General features: G+C 46.5%; 1 protein-coding gene across 2 annotated transcripts in view; it reads right to left on the reverse strand.

Moving 5' to 3' along the window:
* DSCAML1 (DS cell adhesion molecule like 1) overlaps window positions 1-20764 on the reverse strand; it is a 422409-nt gene that overhangs the window by 33635 nt on the left and 368010 nt on the right. For both annotated transcript variants that reach the window (XM_049856636.1, XM_049856637.1), the window contains exons 17-19: window positions 17034-17274; window positions 13106-13252; window positions 10598-10753 (exon numbers count right to left, since the gene is read on the reverse strand). In XM_049856636.1, coding sequence (XP_049712593.1) covers window positions 10598-10753; window positions 13106-13252; window positions 17034-17274 — 544 coding nt within the window. The remainder of the gene's footprint in view (window positions 1-10597; window positions 10754-13105; window positions 13253-17033; window positions 17275-20764) is intronic.

Raw genomic sequence — 20764 nt, forward strand, 5'->3', positions numbered from 1 at the left:
ATGTTCCATGTGCACTAGAAAAGAAAGTATACTTGATTGTTGTTGGGTGGAGTGTTCTGTATATGTCTACGAGGTCAACTTGGTTGATTGTGGCATTTAGATCTTCCGTGTCTGTATGGAACTTTCTGGATGTCCTGTCCTTCACCGAAAATGGTGTGTTGAAGTCTCCTACTATACTTGTGGAGCTGTCTATCTCACTTTTCAGTGCTGATAGAGTTTGTTTTATGTATCTTGCAGCCCTGTCACTGGGTGCATAAATATTTAATACGGTTATATTTTCTCGGTGTATTGTCCCTTTAATCATTATATAGCATCCTTTCTTATCCTTTCTGATGGATTTAACTTTAAAGTCTATTTTGTCAGAAATTAATATTCCCACTCCTGGTCTTTTTTGATTGTTGTTTGCTTGATATATTTTTTTTTTCATCTTTTGAGTTTTAGTTTGTTTGTGTCTCTAAGTCTAAGGTGTGTCTCTTGTAGGCAGCATATAGACGGATCTTGTTTTTTAATCCATTCTGCCACTCTCTGTCTCTTTATTGGTGCATTTAGTCCATTTACATCCACGGTAATGATGGATAGGTAGGAATTTAGTGTTATCATTTTGATGTCTTTTTTTGTGTGTTGACAGTTTCTTTTTCCCACTGGATTTTATGTGCTGAGTAGATTTTCTTTATATATTGTCCTTTCCTCATATTTGTTGTTGTTGATTTTGTTTCTGCTGAGTCTCTATTTTTTTCTTGTACTTTATTTTGATGTGTAGGATAGTTTGTCTCCTTTGTGGTTACCTTATTATTTACCCCTATTTTTCTAAATTTAAAACTAACCTTTATTTCTTTGAATAGCCGTATCTTCCTCTCCATATGGAAGGTGTATGATTACATTTCTTAGTCCATCTTTATTATTTTAATGTTGTCTTCTTTTATATAATAACATCGCTGTTACCCTGTTTTGGCCTTTTTTTTTTTTCTTTTTTAATAATCTTGCTTTGTTTTTTTGGATTTCCCTGTCTGGGTTGACTTCTGGTTGCTCTGCCCAGTGCTCTAGTCTTGGGTTGATACCTGATATTATTGATTTTCTAACCAAAGAACTCCCTTTAGTATTTCTTTTGGTTTTGGTTTGATTTTTACAAATTCCCTCAACTTGTGTTTATCTGGAAATGTCTTAATTTCACCTTTATATTTAAGAGACGGTTTTGTTGGATATATGATTCTTGGCAGGGAATTTTTTTCCTTCAATTTTTTAAATATGTCATCCCATTGCCTTCTTGCCTGCATGGTTTCTGCCGAGTAGTCTGAGCTTATTCTTATTGGCTCTCCTTTGTAGGTGACTTTTCGTTTATCCCTCGCTGCTCTTATAATTCTCTCTTTATCTTTGGTTTTGGCAAGCTTGATTATAATATGTCTTGGTGACTTTCTTTTAAGATCTGCCTTATGTGGAGTTTGATGAGCATCTTGGATAGCTATCTTCTCATCTTTCACAGTATCAGGGAAGTTTTCTGCCAACAAATCTTCAACAATTTTCTCTGTATTTTCTGTTATCCCTCCCTGTTCTGGTACTTCAATCACTCGTAGGTCATTTCTCTTGATAGAGTCCCACATGACTCTTAAGGTTTCTTCATTTTTTAAAATTCTTTTATCTTATTTTTCTTCAAATATATTAGTGCCAAGTGATTTATCTTCGAGTTCAGAAATTCTAGCTTCTACTTGCTCAGTTCTGCTCCTCTGACTTTCTACTGAGTTATCTAATTCTGTAATTTTATTGTTAATCTTCTGAATTTCTGATTGCTGTCTGTCTATGGATTTTTCCAGCTTATTAAACTTTTCATTATGTTCCTGAATAATCTTTCTAATTTCTTCAGTTACTTTATCCGTGTGTTCCTTGGCTTGTTCTGTGTATTGCCTCATTTCCTTCCTGATGTTTTGAAGAGTTCTATATATTAAACTTTTGTATTCTGCATCAGGTAATTCCAGGAATGCACTTTCATCTAGAAGATCCCTGGATTCTTTGTTTTGAGATCCTGTTGAGGTGATCATGGTCTGTTTCTTTATGTGACTTGATATCGACTGTTGTCTCTAAGCCATCTATAAGTTATTGTGTTTAGTTTATGCTTGCTTACTGTGTTGTAGCTGCTTGCTTTGTTTTGTTTTGGTATACCCCTATGGGTTGCTTGAGTGAGCTAGCTTGATTCTTTTCACCTTTGGAGCTCTGGTGTCCTGTCCCCAGCTGGCTAGAGCTGTTATCAGGTACGTCAGTCTAGGAGCCCATTCAGTTTTCTTGTATGAATTCAGCTCAGGTTTCCAGGTAGCTGATATCAAATGTGTGGTACAGGCTCTGTTGTACAGTCTTAGAGGGGCAGGGGTGATTGGTGTATATACCAGTATCTGATTGCAGCAGGGGGTCACGCTCTGAACAAGGCAGGGGGCTGAGAACAGACCCCCAGGTGTCTCTGAGGAAAACGTGTCTCTGTTCCCTAGAGCATGCTGGTGGGTGGGTTCTGCAGAGGGACCGTGGGCACCCAATGTTTTTGGTTGTAAGGACTGGAAGGTACCAGTTATCTTTGGACCCCTGTCGTGGGTGGCTAGGTGACCTGAGTGGAGCTACCAGTCCTTAGGTCCCCGATGTGGGTAGGTGAGGACCTTGCTTAATAGGCAAAGCAATGTCAGACGTCAAACACCCACCTCTCCACCGCACAGCTGAAATGGTTGGAGTCTGCCAACAAGGGCCTATTCTCTGAAAATAGGCCCACACAGGTCCATGCAGAAGGGAAAGGTGCTCAAAGGTCCACAGACGGTTTATGCCTGGGCAGGAGCCACTTCTGTTCTGAGCTCCCCTGGTTAATGGAGCTAGCAAATTATCTTTTTCCCCCATTTGCAAATTTTTTCCTTCTCCAAGGCGGGGAGGATGGCTCTAGGTGCTCACCAGGGTCTATCTCAGGCCCAGGGATTCAGCTGCTGAAGCCAACTTGGGGGTGGAGGGAACGTGGTAAAATATACGGAAGTACTTAGCTTTTGCCGAGAGCGCCGTTCTCCTTAGGTTCCGGATGTGTGAGTGGGTTGCGTGGCTGCTGCTTCTCCCTGAGAAAACTGTGGCTGAATGCTAGGACCAGCCCGCCACTGCGGCCACCGCCCTTCCGGGGATGGTGCCTGAGGTCTCCCTGTGATTCAGGTCCGGCAACTCCTCTCCGCTTCTGAACGGTCTCTTCCTTCCCCTGCCCCTCAGTTTGTTGTCTAAGCTTGCCTTTGATGCTCAGGGCTCCCAGCTTGTCACAAATACACTTGTTTCACCTGTTTTTTGGGGTCTTTGTTGTACAGAGGGCTGGACGGTAGCGTCTGTCTAGTCCGCCATCTTGGCTCCGCCCTCCCCCATTTGGTTTTGTATATTTGATTGAATTAAGAAACACGTTCTTCACATGTTTATTGTTTTATAGGCCTGTCTAATCTGGAGAAGGACATCATGCCAGGTAAAGTAGAGGGACAGAGAAAAAGAGGAAGACCCACAACAAGATGAATTGACACAGTGGCTGCAACAATGGGCTCAAGCATAACACCGATTGTGAGTATGGTGCAGGACCAGGCAGCGTTTTGTTCTATTGTGCATAGTGTCACTATGAGTCAGAACCAACTCAATGGCACCTAACGACAACAAATTTTTGTTTGATAAGTTGTGTGTTATGGATTGAATCGTGTCCACCAAAAATGTGTGCCAATTTCGCTAGGCCATGATTCCCAGTATTGTGTGATTGATTGTCCACCATTTTGTCATTTGATGTGATTTTCCTATGTGTTGTAAATCCTACCTCTACGATGCTAATGAGGAGTTATGTTAATAAGGCAGGACTCAATCTACCAAATAAGGTTGTATTTTGAGTTAATCTCTTTTGAAATATAAAAGCGAGAGAATTGATTAGAGAGAATGGGGACCTCCTACCACCAATAATGAAGAACCAAGAGAGGAGTATGTCCTTTGGACCTGGGGTGTCTGTGCTGAGAAGCTCTTAGACCAGGGGAAGATTGATGACAAGGACCTTCCCTCAGAGCAAACAGAGAGAAAGCCTTCCTCTGGAGGTGGCACCCTAAATTTGGACTTCTAGCCTCCCAAACTGTGAGAGAATAAATTTCTCTTTGTTAAAGCCATCCATGTGTGGTTTTTCTGTTGTAGCAGCACTAGTAACTAAGACAGTGGGCTTCAGGAGTGGTTTCAGTTCTGAGTTAGCTGTGTCTTGCGCGTTTTTCTTTTTTTAATATTAGCCATCCTAGTGGGAGTGAAATGGTGTCTCATTGTGGTTTTGATTTGCATTTCTCTGATGGCTAATGACGTTGAGCATCTTTTCATGTGTCTGCTGGCCATTTGAATATCCTCTTCGGTGAAGTGTCTGTTCATGTCCTTTGCCCAGTTTTTGCTGGGTTATTTGTCTTTTTTGTAAAGCTGCAGAATTTTTCTATATATTTTAGATATTAGACCCTTATCAGTTATATCATTCCTGAGGATTCATTCCCAGCCTGTAGGCTGTCTCTTTACTCTTTCAATGAACATGAGTATTTAACTTTTATGAGGTCTCAGTTTTCTATTTTGCCTTCTGTTGCTTGTTCACTCATTGTTGTGTTTGATAATCTATCACTGAAAAAAATCAGATCCCAAAGCTTTGCTCCTATATTTTCTACCAAGAACTTTGTGGTTTTAGATTTAATATTTAGGTCCTTGATCCATTTTTAATTAGTTTTTGTGTATGATGTGAGTTATGGATCTTGTTTCATTTTTCTGCATATGGAAATAATCTGTTTTGCCAGCACCACTATTGAACACACTGTTCCTTCTCCATTGAATGGATTTGGCTCTCTTGTTGAAAATCAATTGACCACAGATGTTTGGGTATATTTCTGACTTTTCAATTCTGTTCCATTGGTCTAGGTGTCTGTCTTTAAACCAGTATCAGGCTGTTTTGATTACTGTAGGTATGTAATATGTTTTGAAGTCAGGGTGTATGAGGCCTCCTACTTTGTTCTTCAAAATTGCTTTGGCTATTATCGGTCTCTTGCCCTTCTATAAAATATTGAGGATTCGTTTTTCTGTTTCTGCAAAGAATGCTGTTTGGATTTTCATCAGGACTGAATTGTATCTGTAGATTGCTTTAGGTAGTATTGAGTTAACTTATCTTTAGTGCATTACTTATATATTTGGATTTAAATATACCATCTTTCTATTCTTTATTTTTCCCACCTATTCTATTTTCCTTTCTCTTTCCTTTTGTACCTTCATTTGGATTGAGTATTTTTTAAAAAATATTTTATATACTCCCTTTATTAGTTTGGCTATTATGCAGTCCTTCACTACTTTTAGTAGTTACAGATTACAACATGAATATTTAACTTGTGAAAATTTAATGTCAGTAATTGGCACTTTTCTTCTCAGACAGTTCAAGGAACTTTTAGAACTTCCACTTGTCTCCCTCCCCCATTTATATGCCATTGTTGCTGTGTATCTTAATTTGACATATATTTTAAACCCATGAGAAGACACCATTATCATCATCATCACTTTATGTAATAAAATATATTATGTAGTCAATATTAATTTAGATTTACCCATACATTCACCATTTAATTGCTCTTTTTTACTTCCTGCATCACTGAGGTTCCACCTGGGATCATTTTCCTTCTAGCTAAAAAATGCCCTTTAATATTTTTCTAGGGCAGGTGTTCTCTCAGTTTCTGTTCATATTACAATGTCTTTATTTCATCTTAATCTTAAAGGATATTTTTGCTGCATATAAAATCATTAGATTGATCACTATTTTATTTATGCATCTTAAATATATTATGCATTTTTTTCTGGCTTCCAGTGTTTCTGGTAAGAAGTTAGCTGACAGTCTAATTGTTGCTCTTTTGAAGGTAGTGTGTCTCTTTTCCTCTGGTTGCTTTCAAAAATTTTCCCTTTGTGCTTGGCTTTCAGCAGCTTCATTATGATGTGCCTCAGTGTGGATTTCTTTTAGTTATTGTTTTTGGAGTTTGTAGAACTTATTGAATTTGTGGCTTGATATCTTTCATCAGTTTCAAAAAGTTTTCAGACATTTTCTCTTTGACCCCATTCTCTTTCATCTCTTCTTTAGGATTTCTTCTCACTGTATCCTCTATGTCCTTGATACTCAGAATGTAGTCCATGGATCAGCAGCTGCAGCAGCAGCATTACCTGGGATCATGTCAGAAATGCAAAATCTCAGGTTCCATCCTACCCACCCAGTACCCTAGACCTACTGAATCAGGATCTGAATTTTAACATGATCCCTGAGTGATTTGTATGCATCTTAAAGTTTGAGAATCACTGTTCTATGTATCTTACTTGCTCTTTTTATTTTTTCATCCATTTGATTTCTGTGCTTCATTTTGGATATTTTCTTCTGACTTATCTTCCAGTTTACTAATTATTTCTTCAGCTGTGTCTGATTTGTTATTAAACCCATCTACTGAATTCTTAATTTTAGGTGTTTGTATTTTTTTGGTTCTTGAATTTCCATTTGACAGTTTCTAATTCTCTGTTGAAATTTCAATCTTTTTTTTTTTTTCTTGGCCATTTGAAGCATAATTATTTTAAAGTCTATATTTGATAAAACCCATATTTAGAACCCTTGTGGGTCTTTCTTTTTTCCTGATGGTTTTTGCTCACATTATCCCCATTATTTTTTATTGTATTCCAGACACGGTATTTACAAAATTATTCGTAGCAATAATTTGAGGCCTCAGATGATGTTATCTTCCTAAAGAGAGGATTCATGTTTGCTTCTGACAGGCACCTGGGGATACTAGTAATCTGGGGTCATCTCAATCTAATTTCCAGGTCTGAGATGACTTAAAGCTGAGCTGACTACTTTTAGTTCACAACTCCTAAAGTACTGTTCTTCAGAGTCTCAACTCAAAGTGAGGGGCCTTCACCAGAGAGACCTACACACCCTGGCAGACTCTGTCCTCCACTCCCTGTCTTTCTAGTGATGCTCAGCCTCTCAGAAACTGCCCACAGGTTCAGCAAATGTCCCCAGGGGAAAGTGAATCCAAATGCCAGGCTCACCTCCTGGGCTTTTATTCTCTCTTGGGTACTGGTGCAGTAATTCTTCACTCTTGTCAGCTCTCTGATGCCTTCAAGCAGGTATTTAAAATTTTTATCCAGAATTTCCTAGCTGTCCTCAGCAAAAAGAAGAACGGGTTTGAGTTACCTAGATTGCTCTTACTGGAAATGGAAATCCTCTGACGAGTTTCTCTAAACCTGCCCAACTCCTCTACCTTGTATCTTCACTGCTGTTGCTCTAGTACAGATCTTCCTCACCTCTGCCTATATGCCCACAGGTTCTAAAGGTTTCTCTGTTAGTATTTATCCTGCTTTCTCCCTGCGATTAGTCCTCCACACATCTGCAAAGGTTATCTTCCTAAGGCCTAGTCATGCCTCTTCCTCAGTTAAAGGTCTATAAAGTAGACTGAAATCCAACTCAACTTTGTGCTCTGAGGCCATGTTACTTGGCTTGGTACTCACAGGGAGGTGAGGAATAGGCAAGACACTTTTGTTGCTCATGAATTGAGTCCAGCCAAGTCAGCTTGAAACCAAACTCAGACCGAAAATCTGGACTTAGTAAATGATCTTGAATGTACATGTTTGCATTTTGTTTTTTTATTTCTTTAGCTTTTCTCTAATTTCCTGATCATTTTTTTTTTTCCCCTTTGGAAAAATGCAAAATTCTGAGGGGGTTAGGTGGGGAGTCACAGTGTCTTCAGATTAGGATATTTGCCCAGGGTAACACAGCAGAGCTGGAACTGGAGCACAGGACTGTCTGCTCCCCAAGCCAGCTGAGTAATAACTGGAATAACTGCCACCTACAAACTGGAGAAACCTGGTGGAGGTGGGGCAGCCATGGTGTAGCAGGCACAGTTGCCTGTCTACCCAACAGCCATTCCTTCCTATCCCTGGAAAACAGGGCCTCAGTTTGGCTTGAGGATCCATGCTCCTCCAAACCTCAGGGAAAGCTCTCCCCATCACCTATATATATATCATGTTTAGGCTAAGTTTGTCGTGATGGTTCCATTTCTCTTTCAGTGATTGGCTTAGGAAGAGGCATGTGACCCCAGTCTGGCCAATGGGAAATGAGAATAATCTGTTGAGGGGGTTTCTGAGAAATGCTTCTTCCACTCCCAAGACAGGCCTACCTATAGGAAGAGACCTCCTCTTCCCACTTTCAACTCTGCCTTGCCTGGCTGTGGTGCCTGGAGCTGTAGCCATCTTGAAATCTTGAGATGAGCAGCTAACACATTCAGGATGCAGAGCAGAAAGCTAAGAACTACTGAGTTAACTGACCTTGCAGCTGCCCTAACTCAGTGCTTCTTGTTATGTGTGATAATAAATGTCCTTATTGCTTAAAATGTTTTTAATTGGCTTTGTTATTACTCATAACCAAAAGCTTCCTAACTGATAGACATGACATGACAGAAAGTTTAGAGAATACAGAGACAAGAAAGCCTGAGTTTACCACCTATTAGCTGAGTAACCTTCAGCAGCTTACTTTCACTTTCTAGGCTTCAGTTTTTTACCTACAAAATGGAAATAATCCCTACTTCACAGGGTTATTGGGAAGGTCAAATCATCCTCCTGAAAGCACATTACATACATGGCAAGCTATGACTGCTGTTTTGGATGAAGTCTCATACGACAGTAGAGCCTTTCCTGCATTTCCTGCTTCCTCTTGGGGTCACAGATTCCCTCAGGGGCACCTGAGTTCACTGGAGCAGTCACTTCTCTGCCAGCATCTTGACAGGCATAAAGCAACATTTGCTAGTACCTGACATTTTAGAAAGGATTCTACAGTTATCTTGCTTCTTGTAACAACTTGATGAGGCACCACTCTCCCCATTTCGTCAAGAGGGACTGAGGTTCAGAGAGGTTAAGTGACTTGCCCAAGGTCATCTAGACAACATATGACAGGGATGAGGCTTGTATGTACTTCTCCTGTATTTTCCTGTGCCCTTTCCCCTCTGCGAAGCTGCCTGTTCGAGATGAGGATCACTGCTTCCTTGGGACAATGGATCCTGCCTGTTATTCCTTCCTACATGTGGCTCCATTAGCTTTGAAGGGTGAAGGGCTAGAAGCTCCTTGCAGGGAGGGATGGAGCCCCTAGATCTCTGAGTTCCCTCATGGAGCCTCACCTATGTCAGTGAAAGCATGTGGATGTGCTATGGCTCAGTAGTGCATCAGAGTAGCAGGCAAGAAATCTGGGGCCAAGCAGTTCATCTTTAGAGGCCAGGAAGGGCCTGTGTGTGTGTGCTTTGAGGCCTCATATGCAGCCAGGCTCAGAGTGCCATCCAGCTCAGTCTCCATATAAGCGCAGTGACTCTGCCCAGAGCTGTCCCAGGAAGCCTTGATTTAATGCCAAGAAAAGTAGGGCAGGCAGCTTGGTAAATATTTAATTGCTCAGAGCTTGAGGAGGGGGCTGATGGAAAGAGAGGGGTTCGGGGGAATGGGGAGCATTAAGCTAAGCTGGGAGCTCGTCTGGCCGCTGAGCACTGGGCTGCACTGGGACACTCTCTACCATCACCCCCAGCTTGAGTAGCTTCTTTTCAATTCTTCTAACCCATCCAGAACCTTCTGGCAAATTGTGTGGACTGAACCTAGACAACAGGTCTCCAATTTCATTGAAACGACTGAGGCTGAGTGGGAGGAAACCACGTGCCATGACGGCTACCATGATGGTTATTATGTGTCCACTGTATGACAGACACTCTTCACATAAACCACCTCTTCCTCTACTTAGAGCACCCGGTTCAGAACACTGAAGACCTACTACGTGATGCAGTTGGGGTGGGAAGAAGAAGGGCTGGAAGCAGGACCCCAGAGTTGCACAAAGAGCACCAGGAAGCATGATTCGCACATAGCCCTCCTGGACAAAGTGTTCTATATGGATGGTGGCCCCTGGAGCTGTGCACCTCCCTTCTCCCTTTCTGTTCTCTCTCAGGTGATCCTGCTTCTGGTCTCCTCATTTCCTTTACCCTTGAAGTTTGGCTCTCTATCTCTGGTTTTCCTGCGGTCCTGCCCCATGGGGAAGGGCTTTGAGATCATAGCTCCAAATGGGGGCACACCCCATTCCGCTTGCTGACAGCCCTCCCAGCACACTGGAGTCCAGGGCCTGGCCTATGCTGGGGCCTCCATGGAGTGATCGCCAAGTCTCTCACCCAGGATCTGTTCCTGCCCTGTCGCCCATCCGCTCTTTCGCACAACCCAACACCTATATCCAGAGGAAACTGGCCTGAACCTTGCAGGGGGGCAGATATCAAAAATAGGATGATCTTGGAGTGAGGGTGGAAGAAGAGGGTTTGTCTGGCCTCTGACCTAGTGCTGCAGAGGGCTGGTGACAGCCGCTTATGTGTTTATGCATAAGTCCCAGGGCATCGTAAGCTATGTCCTCCCCGAGGCAGAGCACAGCTACCCACAGGCTCAAGGGACAGGAAAAGGGATGGTGCTCTGCCCTCGCTCTTACTCCTGGGGTGGGAGGTGGCTCAGACACAGGCTCCTGGGAAACCCTGCCCCTGGGGGTGAGGACAGGATGAGCCCTGGGGTGAGGACTCACCGTCCTCCTTGGTCTGGATATAGAGCACATTGCTGCGCACACCGTCCCCAGCCTGGGTGTAGGCCAGCACCTGGACGCTGTAGTTGGTGAACTTCTCCATGCCGTGCAGCTCCACCCGCTCCCGCGTGGTGGTGATGTTCTGCATCTCTCCCCACTCTGCCGGAGATAGGTAGTGGCTGAGTGCAGCCCAGCCCGGCCTCCATGGCCCTCCTGCTGCTGCCCCTCTGCCCAGCCAGCCACGCCACTGGGCTCAGACTTTGATTCCATGGTGGCAGAATGGGGAGACCCTCTGCCTCAAGGTCCATGGAAGCAGATTTGGGCACTGTTCCCAGGCCATACCTCCCTCAAGTAGCTCAAGAAGTGTGAAGGGCAAATGCTGGCCTGGCCTTAGCCCCCCACTGACCTTGCACTAACTTTTACTTGATGTTCACCCTTTAGAATACCTCTCTCCCTCCAAGCAACATTCCCCCCTGGGGACGATTCCTGCCAGGACGAGGCTGCCTCCCTGCATCTGACTGCTCCAGGACATGCACTATTAGTGTAAGAGGACACGTGACCCATCTACCTTCTCCCCATCAGCGAGGATATTGGGCCCTGCCCTGCAGAACCTGCACAGAGAACCTGGTGAGGCTGGTTGGAGTTGACTGCCTCAGCCAGGAAGGGCTGGGCCATTTCCCAAGCTCAGGGTGGGACCACCATCCTGACTCTACAAAGGAGCTTTTTCCAGACTCTAAAGAACAGCTTAGAGAGAAGGTCCCAAGGGAGGGCCAGGGTCTCAGAAAGAGGAAAAGAGACAGGCTATTGAGCTGACAGCCCTCTGTCCAGTACTACTGGGCCTTCAGAAAGCCAGACTCAGACACTGGCTGAGCACAGGCCTCATCCTAACTGGTAGGCAAAGAGCCCAAGGCAGAGGCCTGGCCAGGGGAGGACAACAATCTTCTGGGCTCCAGGGGCAGAGACCCCCATACACAGCTTGGGGGACTCCAGGTCAGCGCAGGGGGATTTCAGAGGCCTGGCAGCAGTCCTTCCTTTCCCATGAGGTCCAGAGCCAGGTAGACCTGTCCAGGATGGGAGCCCCAGAAAGATCCGGGCCAAGAGCAGCGTGACCAGAAGTCCAGATAGTCTTTGAGATTAGAGGGGCAGATAGCTTCCTCACCTGGGGGGCAGTGCTGAGGGTGCCCCCAGGCTTATAGAAGAGGAAGCCAGGTGTGGAAAAGTGAGGAGCCACCTCCTCCCTGGCCCAGCATAAACGTGAACGTTGCGAGGCCACTTCTGGAGCAGCACGGGCTGGTGGCTCACAGCATCAGAGCTTGTGAGACCTTCACAGACCAAAGCCCTGGGCTGGAAGCCTCCAGGCTTTTTGCAGGAGGCAGTAAAGGGGGTGGAGGGAAAGACACTTCCTAGTGGCAACGTGAATGGGCAGAGCAGAAACCAGGTGTGGAAGGTCATGGCTGCAGCTCTGGAGAGGTGACTGTGAGCTGGATTCCCAGACCCTCCCAGAAAGAAGAGAGGGCCACAGGGCCCTCTCTGGTGGCAGAAGACTCAGGCTCACAGCAGGCAAACTCACTTTAGCCTTTTGTGGTCTGTTGAGATTTTTACATCCCTCAGCAGAACATTTTCATAGTCTGGGATGCCTAAGGCTTACATGGACTAGAGGCTTCCTGGTCACTGCAGGGTCTTTTGTGAATACCAGCTGGCAGCACCTTGGTGTGCTTGTGGGGGGCTGTGCAAACCCGTTTGGATCAGTGCATCCCAGGGGAAGAAAGGTACCTAGGAGTTTGAGCCATTGTGTTGCGTATTCTCCATCTGCCATCCCTACCCTCTAGGTCCACCGTCAGCTCTTTTTTGCCCTGCTCTGGGTGGCTGATCTTCACAGACTGCACACCTGGGCTCCCTTGCAGCCTGTGTCTGGTTGGGTTTGGCCAAGTGGAGGCTCTCACCAGGTTCTGGTAACTCTGCTTCCTCCTCTGGCCCCTTCAGGTCTAGGTAGTATTGGCTTTCTGCTGTTGCTAGTCCCAGGGGGCTCCACCCTCCCTCCCAACTACTTCTGAAAGTAATCCCTTCATTAAAGGCTCTTCAATTGCCCCAACTGAGTGTGCCAACTGTTTCCTGCTGGGACCCTGACTGGTACAGCCACCAAAGACGAGTACCACCATATTACATAAAAAAGCAAATATGTCTTCATCACACCCCAGATAATTCCCAGATATATGGATGTCTTCCCACTCTCATTGGAGAGGTGACCATGTATAGCATCACCCACCCTTGCTCCTGGCTCTGGCCCAAAGGGTCATGGGTGATTGGATCTGAAGCCACTCCTTCACTATCCCCTGTTCCTTATAGTGTCATTGCTCCACTTGTGGCCTCCACATGTGGAAAAGAGGAGGGCTGCACTTTAACTGGACATCCCATGGGAAGATGCTCAGCTCTGACTAAGCCTGGAAGCTGACCACCAGCCACCCTGTGCTGATCACCCTGAGCCCCAGCCCTTACTCTCTGTAGACTCACCTCCATCAACGTAGAGCGACCAGAAGATGACCCGATAGCCTTTGAGAACACCATTGAGGGTGCTGCGTGGGGGCTCCGACCAGGAGATGACGGCCACATCTGAAGTGATGGACAGGGCCCGGACGTTCTCAGGGGGCTGGCTGGGCACTGCATGGGGTGCGGGTGGGTACCAAAGAGTCCAGTCAGGCAGGGAGGTAAGAAACAGCACAAATCTTAAGGGTTTCAGGTGGGGCCCTGCTGCCCAGCCAGAGGAACTCCAGGTAAGACATGGGGAAAATGTCCTGACTCCGTAAGTTCTAAGAATAGGGCCTGGGAGGCCAGGAAAGTGGGCAAAGTCTCCTCTCCTGAAGATCTGATGCTGTTTCTTGCTCTCTGGGCTGCACATTCCTGGTTCTGGCAAGTGTTCTGGGTAGAAGGGGTGAACGCTGGGCATGAGCCCTTGGGAAGTCACCAGTGGGCCACCATGACCCCAGGGACCCACCTCTGTTAAATACAACAGAACCTGGAAGACCATCTGTCTGATCTGGGGTACCTCTAGGTCATTATCTTATTTAAGGGTGCAATGGTGAGTCGGTGGTAAAATTCTTGCCTTCTATGTGAGAGACTGGAGGTCGATTCCCAGTCAATGCATTGCATGTGCCACCACCACCCATCTGTCTGTGGAGGCTTGTATTTTGCTGAACAGTGGTCAGTGGAGCTTCCAGACTAAGCTGGACTAGGAAGAGAGGCCTGGTGGTCTACTTATGAAAATCAGCTAACAAGAGCCCTGTGGATCACAACCGTCTGATCTGTAGCCGATAATGGGGATGGCGCAGGACCAGGAAGAGTTTTGTTCCATTGTTCATGAGGTTGCCCCAAGTCCAGGCTGACTCGATGGCAGTTAAAAACAACATTATCTTATTTAAAGGTTGTCAGCCTCTCTGTGTCATGTGACCAGGGGATCTAAGCTGAGGCCTGACTCTTGGAACTCTGTGTCCTTATGTCAAGCTGAAGGCAAGGAAAAAGAGGGACAAGGATCTCAGTCAACCGTGGTGAAGGGGAGAAGAGTTTTCATTGAGGTCTTTAGGACTTCAGGGGCGATTACCCATTCATCCCCTGTCCCTGAGCATGAACACACCAAAAAGCCTGGGCTAATGGGAAAATATTCTCTGGGACTAGTTTAGGGGGTCTACTTTGCCTTTAACCTCCTCCCTCCGGGAATGATTTTTGTGTTTAACCTAAGTTCCACCCTCGTGGGTTGGCCCAGGCACAGGTGCCCTTTCTAAGATGACAGATGGCAGGGACACCAGGCCCCAGCATCCACCTCGGCTAGGGGGAATTTGGTGGCACTTCCTGTTGTCTTCCCGGGAGGCAGTGACAAAGGGGAAGACCATGTCTACTTTGCTCTGAACGGGGAAAAAGAAGGCACAGGCTGGATGGAAGGTAATTAGATCCCGTTGCCCCACAAGAGGCAACTCTAATTTTTATGAGCATTTAAATGATAATACATCATCCTAACGATCCTCTTTGAGAATAATTATTGTTTCGTATTACTTAGGTGTAAAAATATAAGCACCATGTAATTAGGGACCCAGTGTAATAAACTAATACAGATCGCCCGTTCGAACAAAATGAAGGTAATATAATTATGAAAAAGACACTATTGCTAAAGCAGGGCCCTTGAACACTCCAGGAGGAGTGCTAATATTGCCAGGGAATGATCAGGATCTGACAGGCTAACGAGGGCCTTAATTAAGTATGAAAAACTGCTGAGCAAATGCGGCTGGAACTTTCTTCCCCCTCTCCTCCTCGGTTTTGAAAATGACTTCATAACCCATGCTGATCTCTCCCTGTTGGACATTCTAGGGGCCCCCCACCAAGCAAAGGAGATGGTGCCCTGATAGGGACCAGAGATGGGGCCTGGGCTGGCTGTTTCCTGGCACGGCCTGGGGTGGACAGAGCTCAGGGTAGGTGGGGCATGCTGGTGGGCTTAGGACAGCTGTTTCACCTGGACGTGCCTTCTCAGAGCATCCTGTATCCCTGTCACTTCCTTCTGCCCCCAGCCTTGCTCCCAAGCAAAACATAACAACAGGGTGAAGTAGAAAGAGTATGGGATTTGGGGCCAGGCCTGGTCTTGATCCTGGCTCTGTTAGTTAGTAGATAGGGGATTCTGGCAGGCTACTTAGCTTCTGGGAGCCTTGGTTTGCCCTTGTGGATAATGAGCTAGCTGTTAGTGCTACCGTTTTCAAAGATGCTCCCTGGACCAGCAGCATCAGCATCAGCTGGGAACTTATTAGAAAAGCAAATTCTTGACCCAAGTGGAAGCTCTGGGGGTGGGGCCCGGTGGTCTGTGGTTAACCCCCTTCCAGGAGATTCTAATGTATCTTCAGGTTGGAGAGCCACCGTGTTAGGGTGTCTCTTGGAATTAGTACTGCTATACTAAGAGGGGACAGGCGGAGCTTCCTCAACCCAGTGGCCCTAGTGGGGTAAGTGAGGGTCTTGGGCCAGGGGAAGGGGCTAGAGATGGGCTGGCTGCAGGGTAGCTCTGGTGCCTCCCCCTTGGTCTCTTCATACCTCTCTGCTTTATATGCTCTTTCCCCCTTTCTGTGTTCACCCTTTTTCCCAGGTGCCCAGCTCTCTGGGGCCACTGACAGCTGCTCCATCTCAAAGCTCAGACTGTGCCCCCAGGTATTGAAACCTGAATCTCTGGGATGAAGTCTAGTCATCAGTCTTTTTAAAGTTCCCAGACAGTTCCAATTTGTAGCCCAAGTTAAGAGCCACTGGTATGAGCTAAAGGAGCCCTGGTGGTACAGTGATTAAAGTGCTCAACTGGTAGCCTAAACGTTGGCAATTTGAACCCACCAGCCGCTCCACGGGAGAAAGATGTGGCAGCCTGTTTCCATAAAGATTTACATCCTTGGAAACCCTGTGGGGCAGTTCTACCCTGTCCTACAGGTTCGCTATGAGTTGGAATTGACTTGGTGGCAATGGGTTTGGTATGAGCTAATCTTCTGTCAGGTGTTCCTGACCTGGTGTGTCCTCCCTCCTAGGGATGTCAGCCTTTGCAGAGAGGACGGGGTCTCCACTGGAGGACTGGTGGGTATTCTGATGAACCATGGGCCATCAGTCGGGGTAGCAGTGGGCAGGCTTCAACTCAGTGGCTCGTTTTAATCTCAGACCCTTGTTTTGGACTGAGGCATCAAGAAGGAAGCTTGGTAGATGCTGTGCTACTTCTTAATCCTGCTCTTTGGGGGGCTGTGACCAGCCCAGCCCCATCTCTGCCTGGCGCAGGCTCAGGTGCCAGCTGGCATATTCTCTGTGCTTGGAGAACAGACATGTCTCTGCTTCATCCTAGCCCTCTTCCCCTGGAAAAACTGGGTCCCTTAATTTACCAGTCAGAGCCTGGAGTCCTTGTTAGTTGTCAAAGAGTGCAGTTTTAAAAACTGGGCTCTAAATCCTCTACAACATGAGTGTTGGGATTTCTTAACTCGACAGCCTCATCTCAAGTCCCTAAAACACATGGTGGGACGTTCCAGCCCAGAAGTGCAAAGGTAACGTGGCTTCTCCTGTTTTCCCAACCTGGAAGCTATAAGGGGTGGGTGGAAACAGGACCTAAGGCACAGAGGAAAGGGTTGGGGTCAGAGAGTTGAGTTAGGGCACCGGAAAGAGGAAGAAACAGGCTGATGCTGAAGGAGGGCAAACAAAAAGGCAGAGTGAAAAACATGAATGGAGAGATGGATAGTGCTCAGACAGGCCAATAGGCCAACAGATAGTGTGGTGGATAGAGGAACAGTCCAATGGATGGAGAGGCCCAATGTGCTGAGTGGAGCCAGATGGCAAGGGGAGAGGGAGGTGATCCAGGGAGCCTATGTGGATCATGGGGCCAAGATGGGGCCCAGGAGAGGGCAGACCACAGATCTGGGGCCCTCTCTGCTGCCAGTGTCCTTACCATCCTCCAGGGTGGTGGCATTGATCTCACTGGAGGAGGGCCCTGTGCCAGCCCGGTTGAAGGCCTGGACCACCACCCCATACTGGGCGAACTTCTTGAGGTTGTCCAGCGTGTAGACCTCACTGTCCCCAGTGGCCTTCATCTCCACGATGCTGTACTGCCCATTGCTGCCAGGGCTGTTCTCTCGGTAGCCGATCTGGTAGCCCCGGATGACACCATTCTGCAGCTCCTTCTTGGGTGCCTGTGAGGACGGAGGGGACAAAGGCACAATGACACTCCAGGGCTCTGCACTCTGAGATGATGCTCTTAAAACCAAATCAGACCAGGTCACTCCTTGCTCCCACCCTTCAATGGCTCCCATCCACTTGGAGTCAAAGTCAAAGTCCTTACTGTGGCCAGATGCCCCAGATGGTCTGGCCCTCCATTGCCTCTTGGACCCAGCTCCTTTCTCTCCCTTGCTTTCTACGCTCCAGCCACACTGGCCTCTTTGCTGTTCCTTGATCACACCAGGCAGACTCCTGTCTTGGGGGGGGGGGGGCACTCTTTCCCTGGATAGTCACATGGCTTACACTCACCTGTGTCCTGCCCTTCCTGAGATGTCACCTTCTTAAGCTTCTCATGTAAGATTGCTCCTGCTCTCTGTCCTGCATGCCTTTATTTTCTTCCATAGCACCCAACATCGTCTGCCACTTGACATATTTTACTTGAGGGCTTTATTGGTCCCCATTAGGATATAAATGCTGTGAGATGGAGTTTTGTCTGTCTTGCTTGCTATTGTGCTCTGAAGGTATAGAATGGTGTCTGGCATATAGTAGGCCCTCAATACATATTTACTGAATTAATGAATAAGAATACCATCTGGCTTATGTTCAGGGGCCTGGGGGAAATGGAAGCGTAGACAAAAGAGAAAACAGGTAGGGAGGGATGTCGTCAGTTGTTTTGAATAAAAGAAGAGAGTGCTGTGACTTTCCTTGGGGCCCAGCCTCTCTTGGAGCACTATGGCTGAATGGCCCTGGGCATGGTGGCCAGAGGCTGGGCTGTGGTGAGGGCAGGAGGCCTGTAGCCAGCTCTTAGATAGAGGGGCAGAGATGAGCAGGGACATGGAGGTGAAATGGGGTGTTTGGGGCCTCTGGCTGGCCTGTTGGGAAGTGGACAGATCCCAGTCAACCAGGGGCATCAGTCTGGGGGCTGGAAAACATACTTTTACCACCAAGCTCGACTCTGACGTATGTCCAGACACACACAGGCAAGATATCCTAGCAGAGAAAACATCGACCCGTAAACATTCACCTATACACAACATTCTCATACATGATCACACGCCCATACACACAGTTCTGTTATGTCTGCTCATTCCAGAACCACTCATTCACACACACACACACACACACACACACACACCCAGGCACATCAAAGCAAACATCCTAATCCATACACCCACCTCAGTCAGACGCATTCCCACCACAAACACAAGCCAGCTCCTTTAATGCCTAGACTTGGCCTTCTCTAAATGGAGAGGGAGCACCCACCCCAGAACACATGAAAACAGCTTGAATCGGGGTTTTAAAAACAATGAAGTTAATTTAAAAGCCCACCTTCTTATTGTGCTAAAAAATAGTGCGATCAAAAACAATTAAGTTAGTAAAACAGCCTTGTTGTTTTTTTTTAATTCAATGAATGTTTTAAATGAGCTTCATTTTTAAGCTCACTGTTAAGTCAATAAAATGAAGTTTTTAATTTAACATAATTGTTTTGAACTCACTAAATAGGTGTGCGTATGTGTGTGTTTCATTGCCTTGAATTTTTGTTAAAGCCTGAATAACGTTACTTTCTGCACTTGGGCAGTCCCGCCTGCTGGTTTGTAAGTGAGGTGGGCAAACTTCTGCGTGAGTCTTGTCTCTGCACACACACACACACACACACACGCATGCATGCATGCACGCGCACACACACACACACACACAGAGACATCCGTTACAGCCACAGCATATCATCAAGAGCCAGATACCCTCATTTTCACAATGAAACATGCTCCCACATTGCATGCATACATGCGCATACTGACGCACGTTTTAATACACACGTGACACGCATGGCTGCATGCCCAGAGTTAGCCCTCTCCTGATACACGCCTGTATGCACCATCACACCATCTACATACACAGACAGAGGCTTTGGGTAGAAGGCATCTGGGCACCTCCCCCCGACACCAGAAAAACCAACCCAAGCCCACCGCCATTGGGTCGACTCTGACCCAGGGAAACCCCATGTGTGACAGAGCAGAACTGCCCACCAGGCTTCCTTTGGCTGTGGTTTTTACAGAAGCAGATCACCAGGCCCTTCTGCAGCGCTGCTGGCTTGGTTTGACCCGCCAACCTTTAGGTCAGTAGTCCAGTGCAAACTGTTTCTGCCACCCAGGGGTCTGCCCTGACAAGATTTGTACAAATATGTGAATACATATAGCCTGTATTAGGGTGACACATAGAGAATATATATGTGTCCATATGTGTTACCCTGATACAGACATGTATATATTCACAAATTTATACAAATCTTGACAGGTTCTTCCTCCCTCCCCTCCTTCTCTCCCTCTTTCTTTTTCTTTCCTCCTCTGTCTCCCTCTCTATCCTCCCATCTCCCCCAGATAGGCACTCTCAGGATTTAAATCAATCTTAACAATATTTCTCTGAAGCATTAAGAAATCAATAGGGCTGATTGCAAATTTATGTCATAAAACAGGGGCGATCCATTTGGCGGAGTCTTAAAATGAAGCGACTTATCTTTCAAGTGAATCTTTATTTTTCATTAATCTGTACCTCAGTGTCAAAAAAAAAAAAAAAATTCCCTGAGAAGTCAGCCCAACATTTATTGACCGGCTGTTTCATTCTGAAGTTCTAACTTTCTAATCAATTTTATTTTTCATTATGAGACTTTGGAGAAATAAATCCGATTCTAAATTTTATCGACCTTCCAGGTTGGGGTTTGGCGGCCAAATGTCCCAGTGTTTTACATATTTATTCATCCTCCACCCCACCTCCCAGCTCCTCGGAGTAGCCCTCCGGAAGGGGTGGGGATCCAGGACACAGACAGTCTTGGGGACCAGCTCGGGCCTTCACCCACGGTCTGTAAGCTGGAGAGGACGCACAGGTACGTCAGGGCTGGCCTCCAGGGAGGGCCAAGTGCTCTGGTATGGCCCCCACTTCCTCCTGGTCATTTCTCTAGACAGGGAGGGGACCAGGCTGTGTGTGGGTGCGTGTGTGTCTGTAGTGCTGTGTGTGTGTGTGCAATGTATGTGGTGTTGTGTGTGTGTGTGTGTGTGCATGGTGTGTGAGGTGTGTGAGGTGTGATGTGTGTGTGAATGTGGTATAGTGTATGTATGTGTGATGTGATGTGTGTGTGAGCATGGCTGTGGTATATGCCATGTCATATGTTGTGTATGTGTGAGTGTGGCGTGAATGTGATGTGGTATATGTGTGGGTATGTGAGCACGGTGTGGTGTATGCAGTGTGATGTGGTGTGTGTGTGTGAGTGTGGTGTGGTATGATGTGTGAGTGTGATGTGTATGTGTGGGTATGTGAGTGTGGTGTGGTATATACAGTATGACGTGGTGTGTGTGTGTGAGTGTGGTATATGTGTGTATGATGTGATGTGCATGTGTGAGTGTGGTGTGGTGTATGCAGTGTGATGTGGTGTGTGTGTGAGTGTGATGTGTGTGTGAGTGTGATGTGTGT

This window comes from Elephas maximus, chromosome 17 (genome assembly GCF_024166365.1).
Source record: "Elephas maximus indicus isolate mEleMax1 chromosome 17, mEleMax1 primary haplotype, whole genome shotgun sequence".
NCBI classification, from domain to species: Eukaryota; Metazoa; Chordata; class Mammalia; order Proboscidea; family Elephantidae; genus Elephas; species Elephas maximus.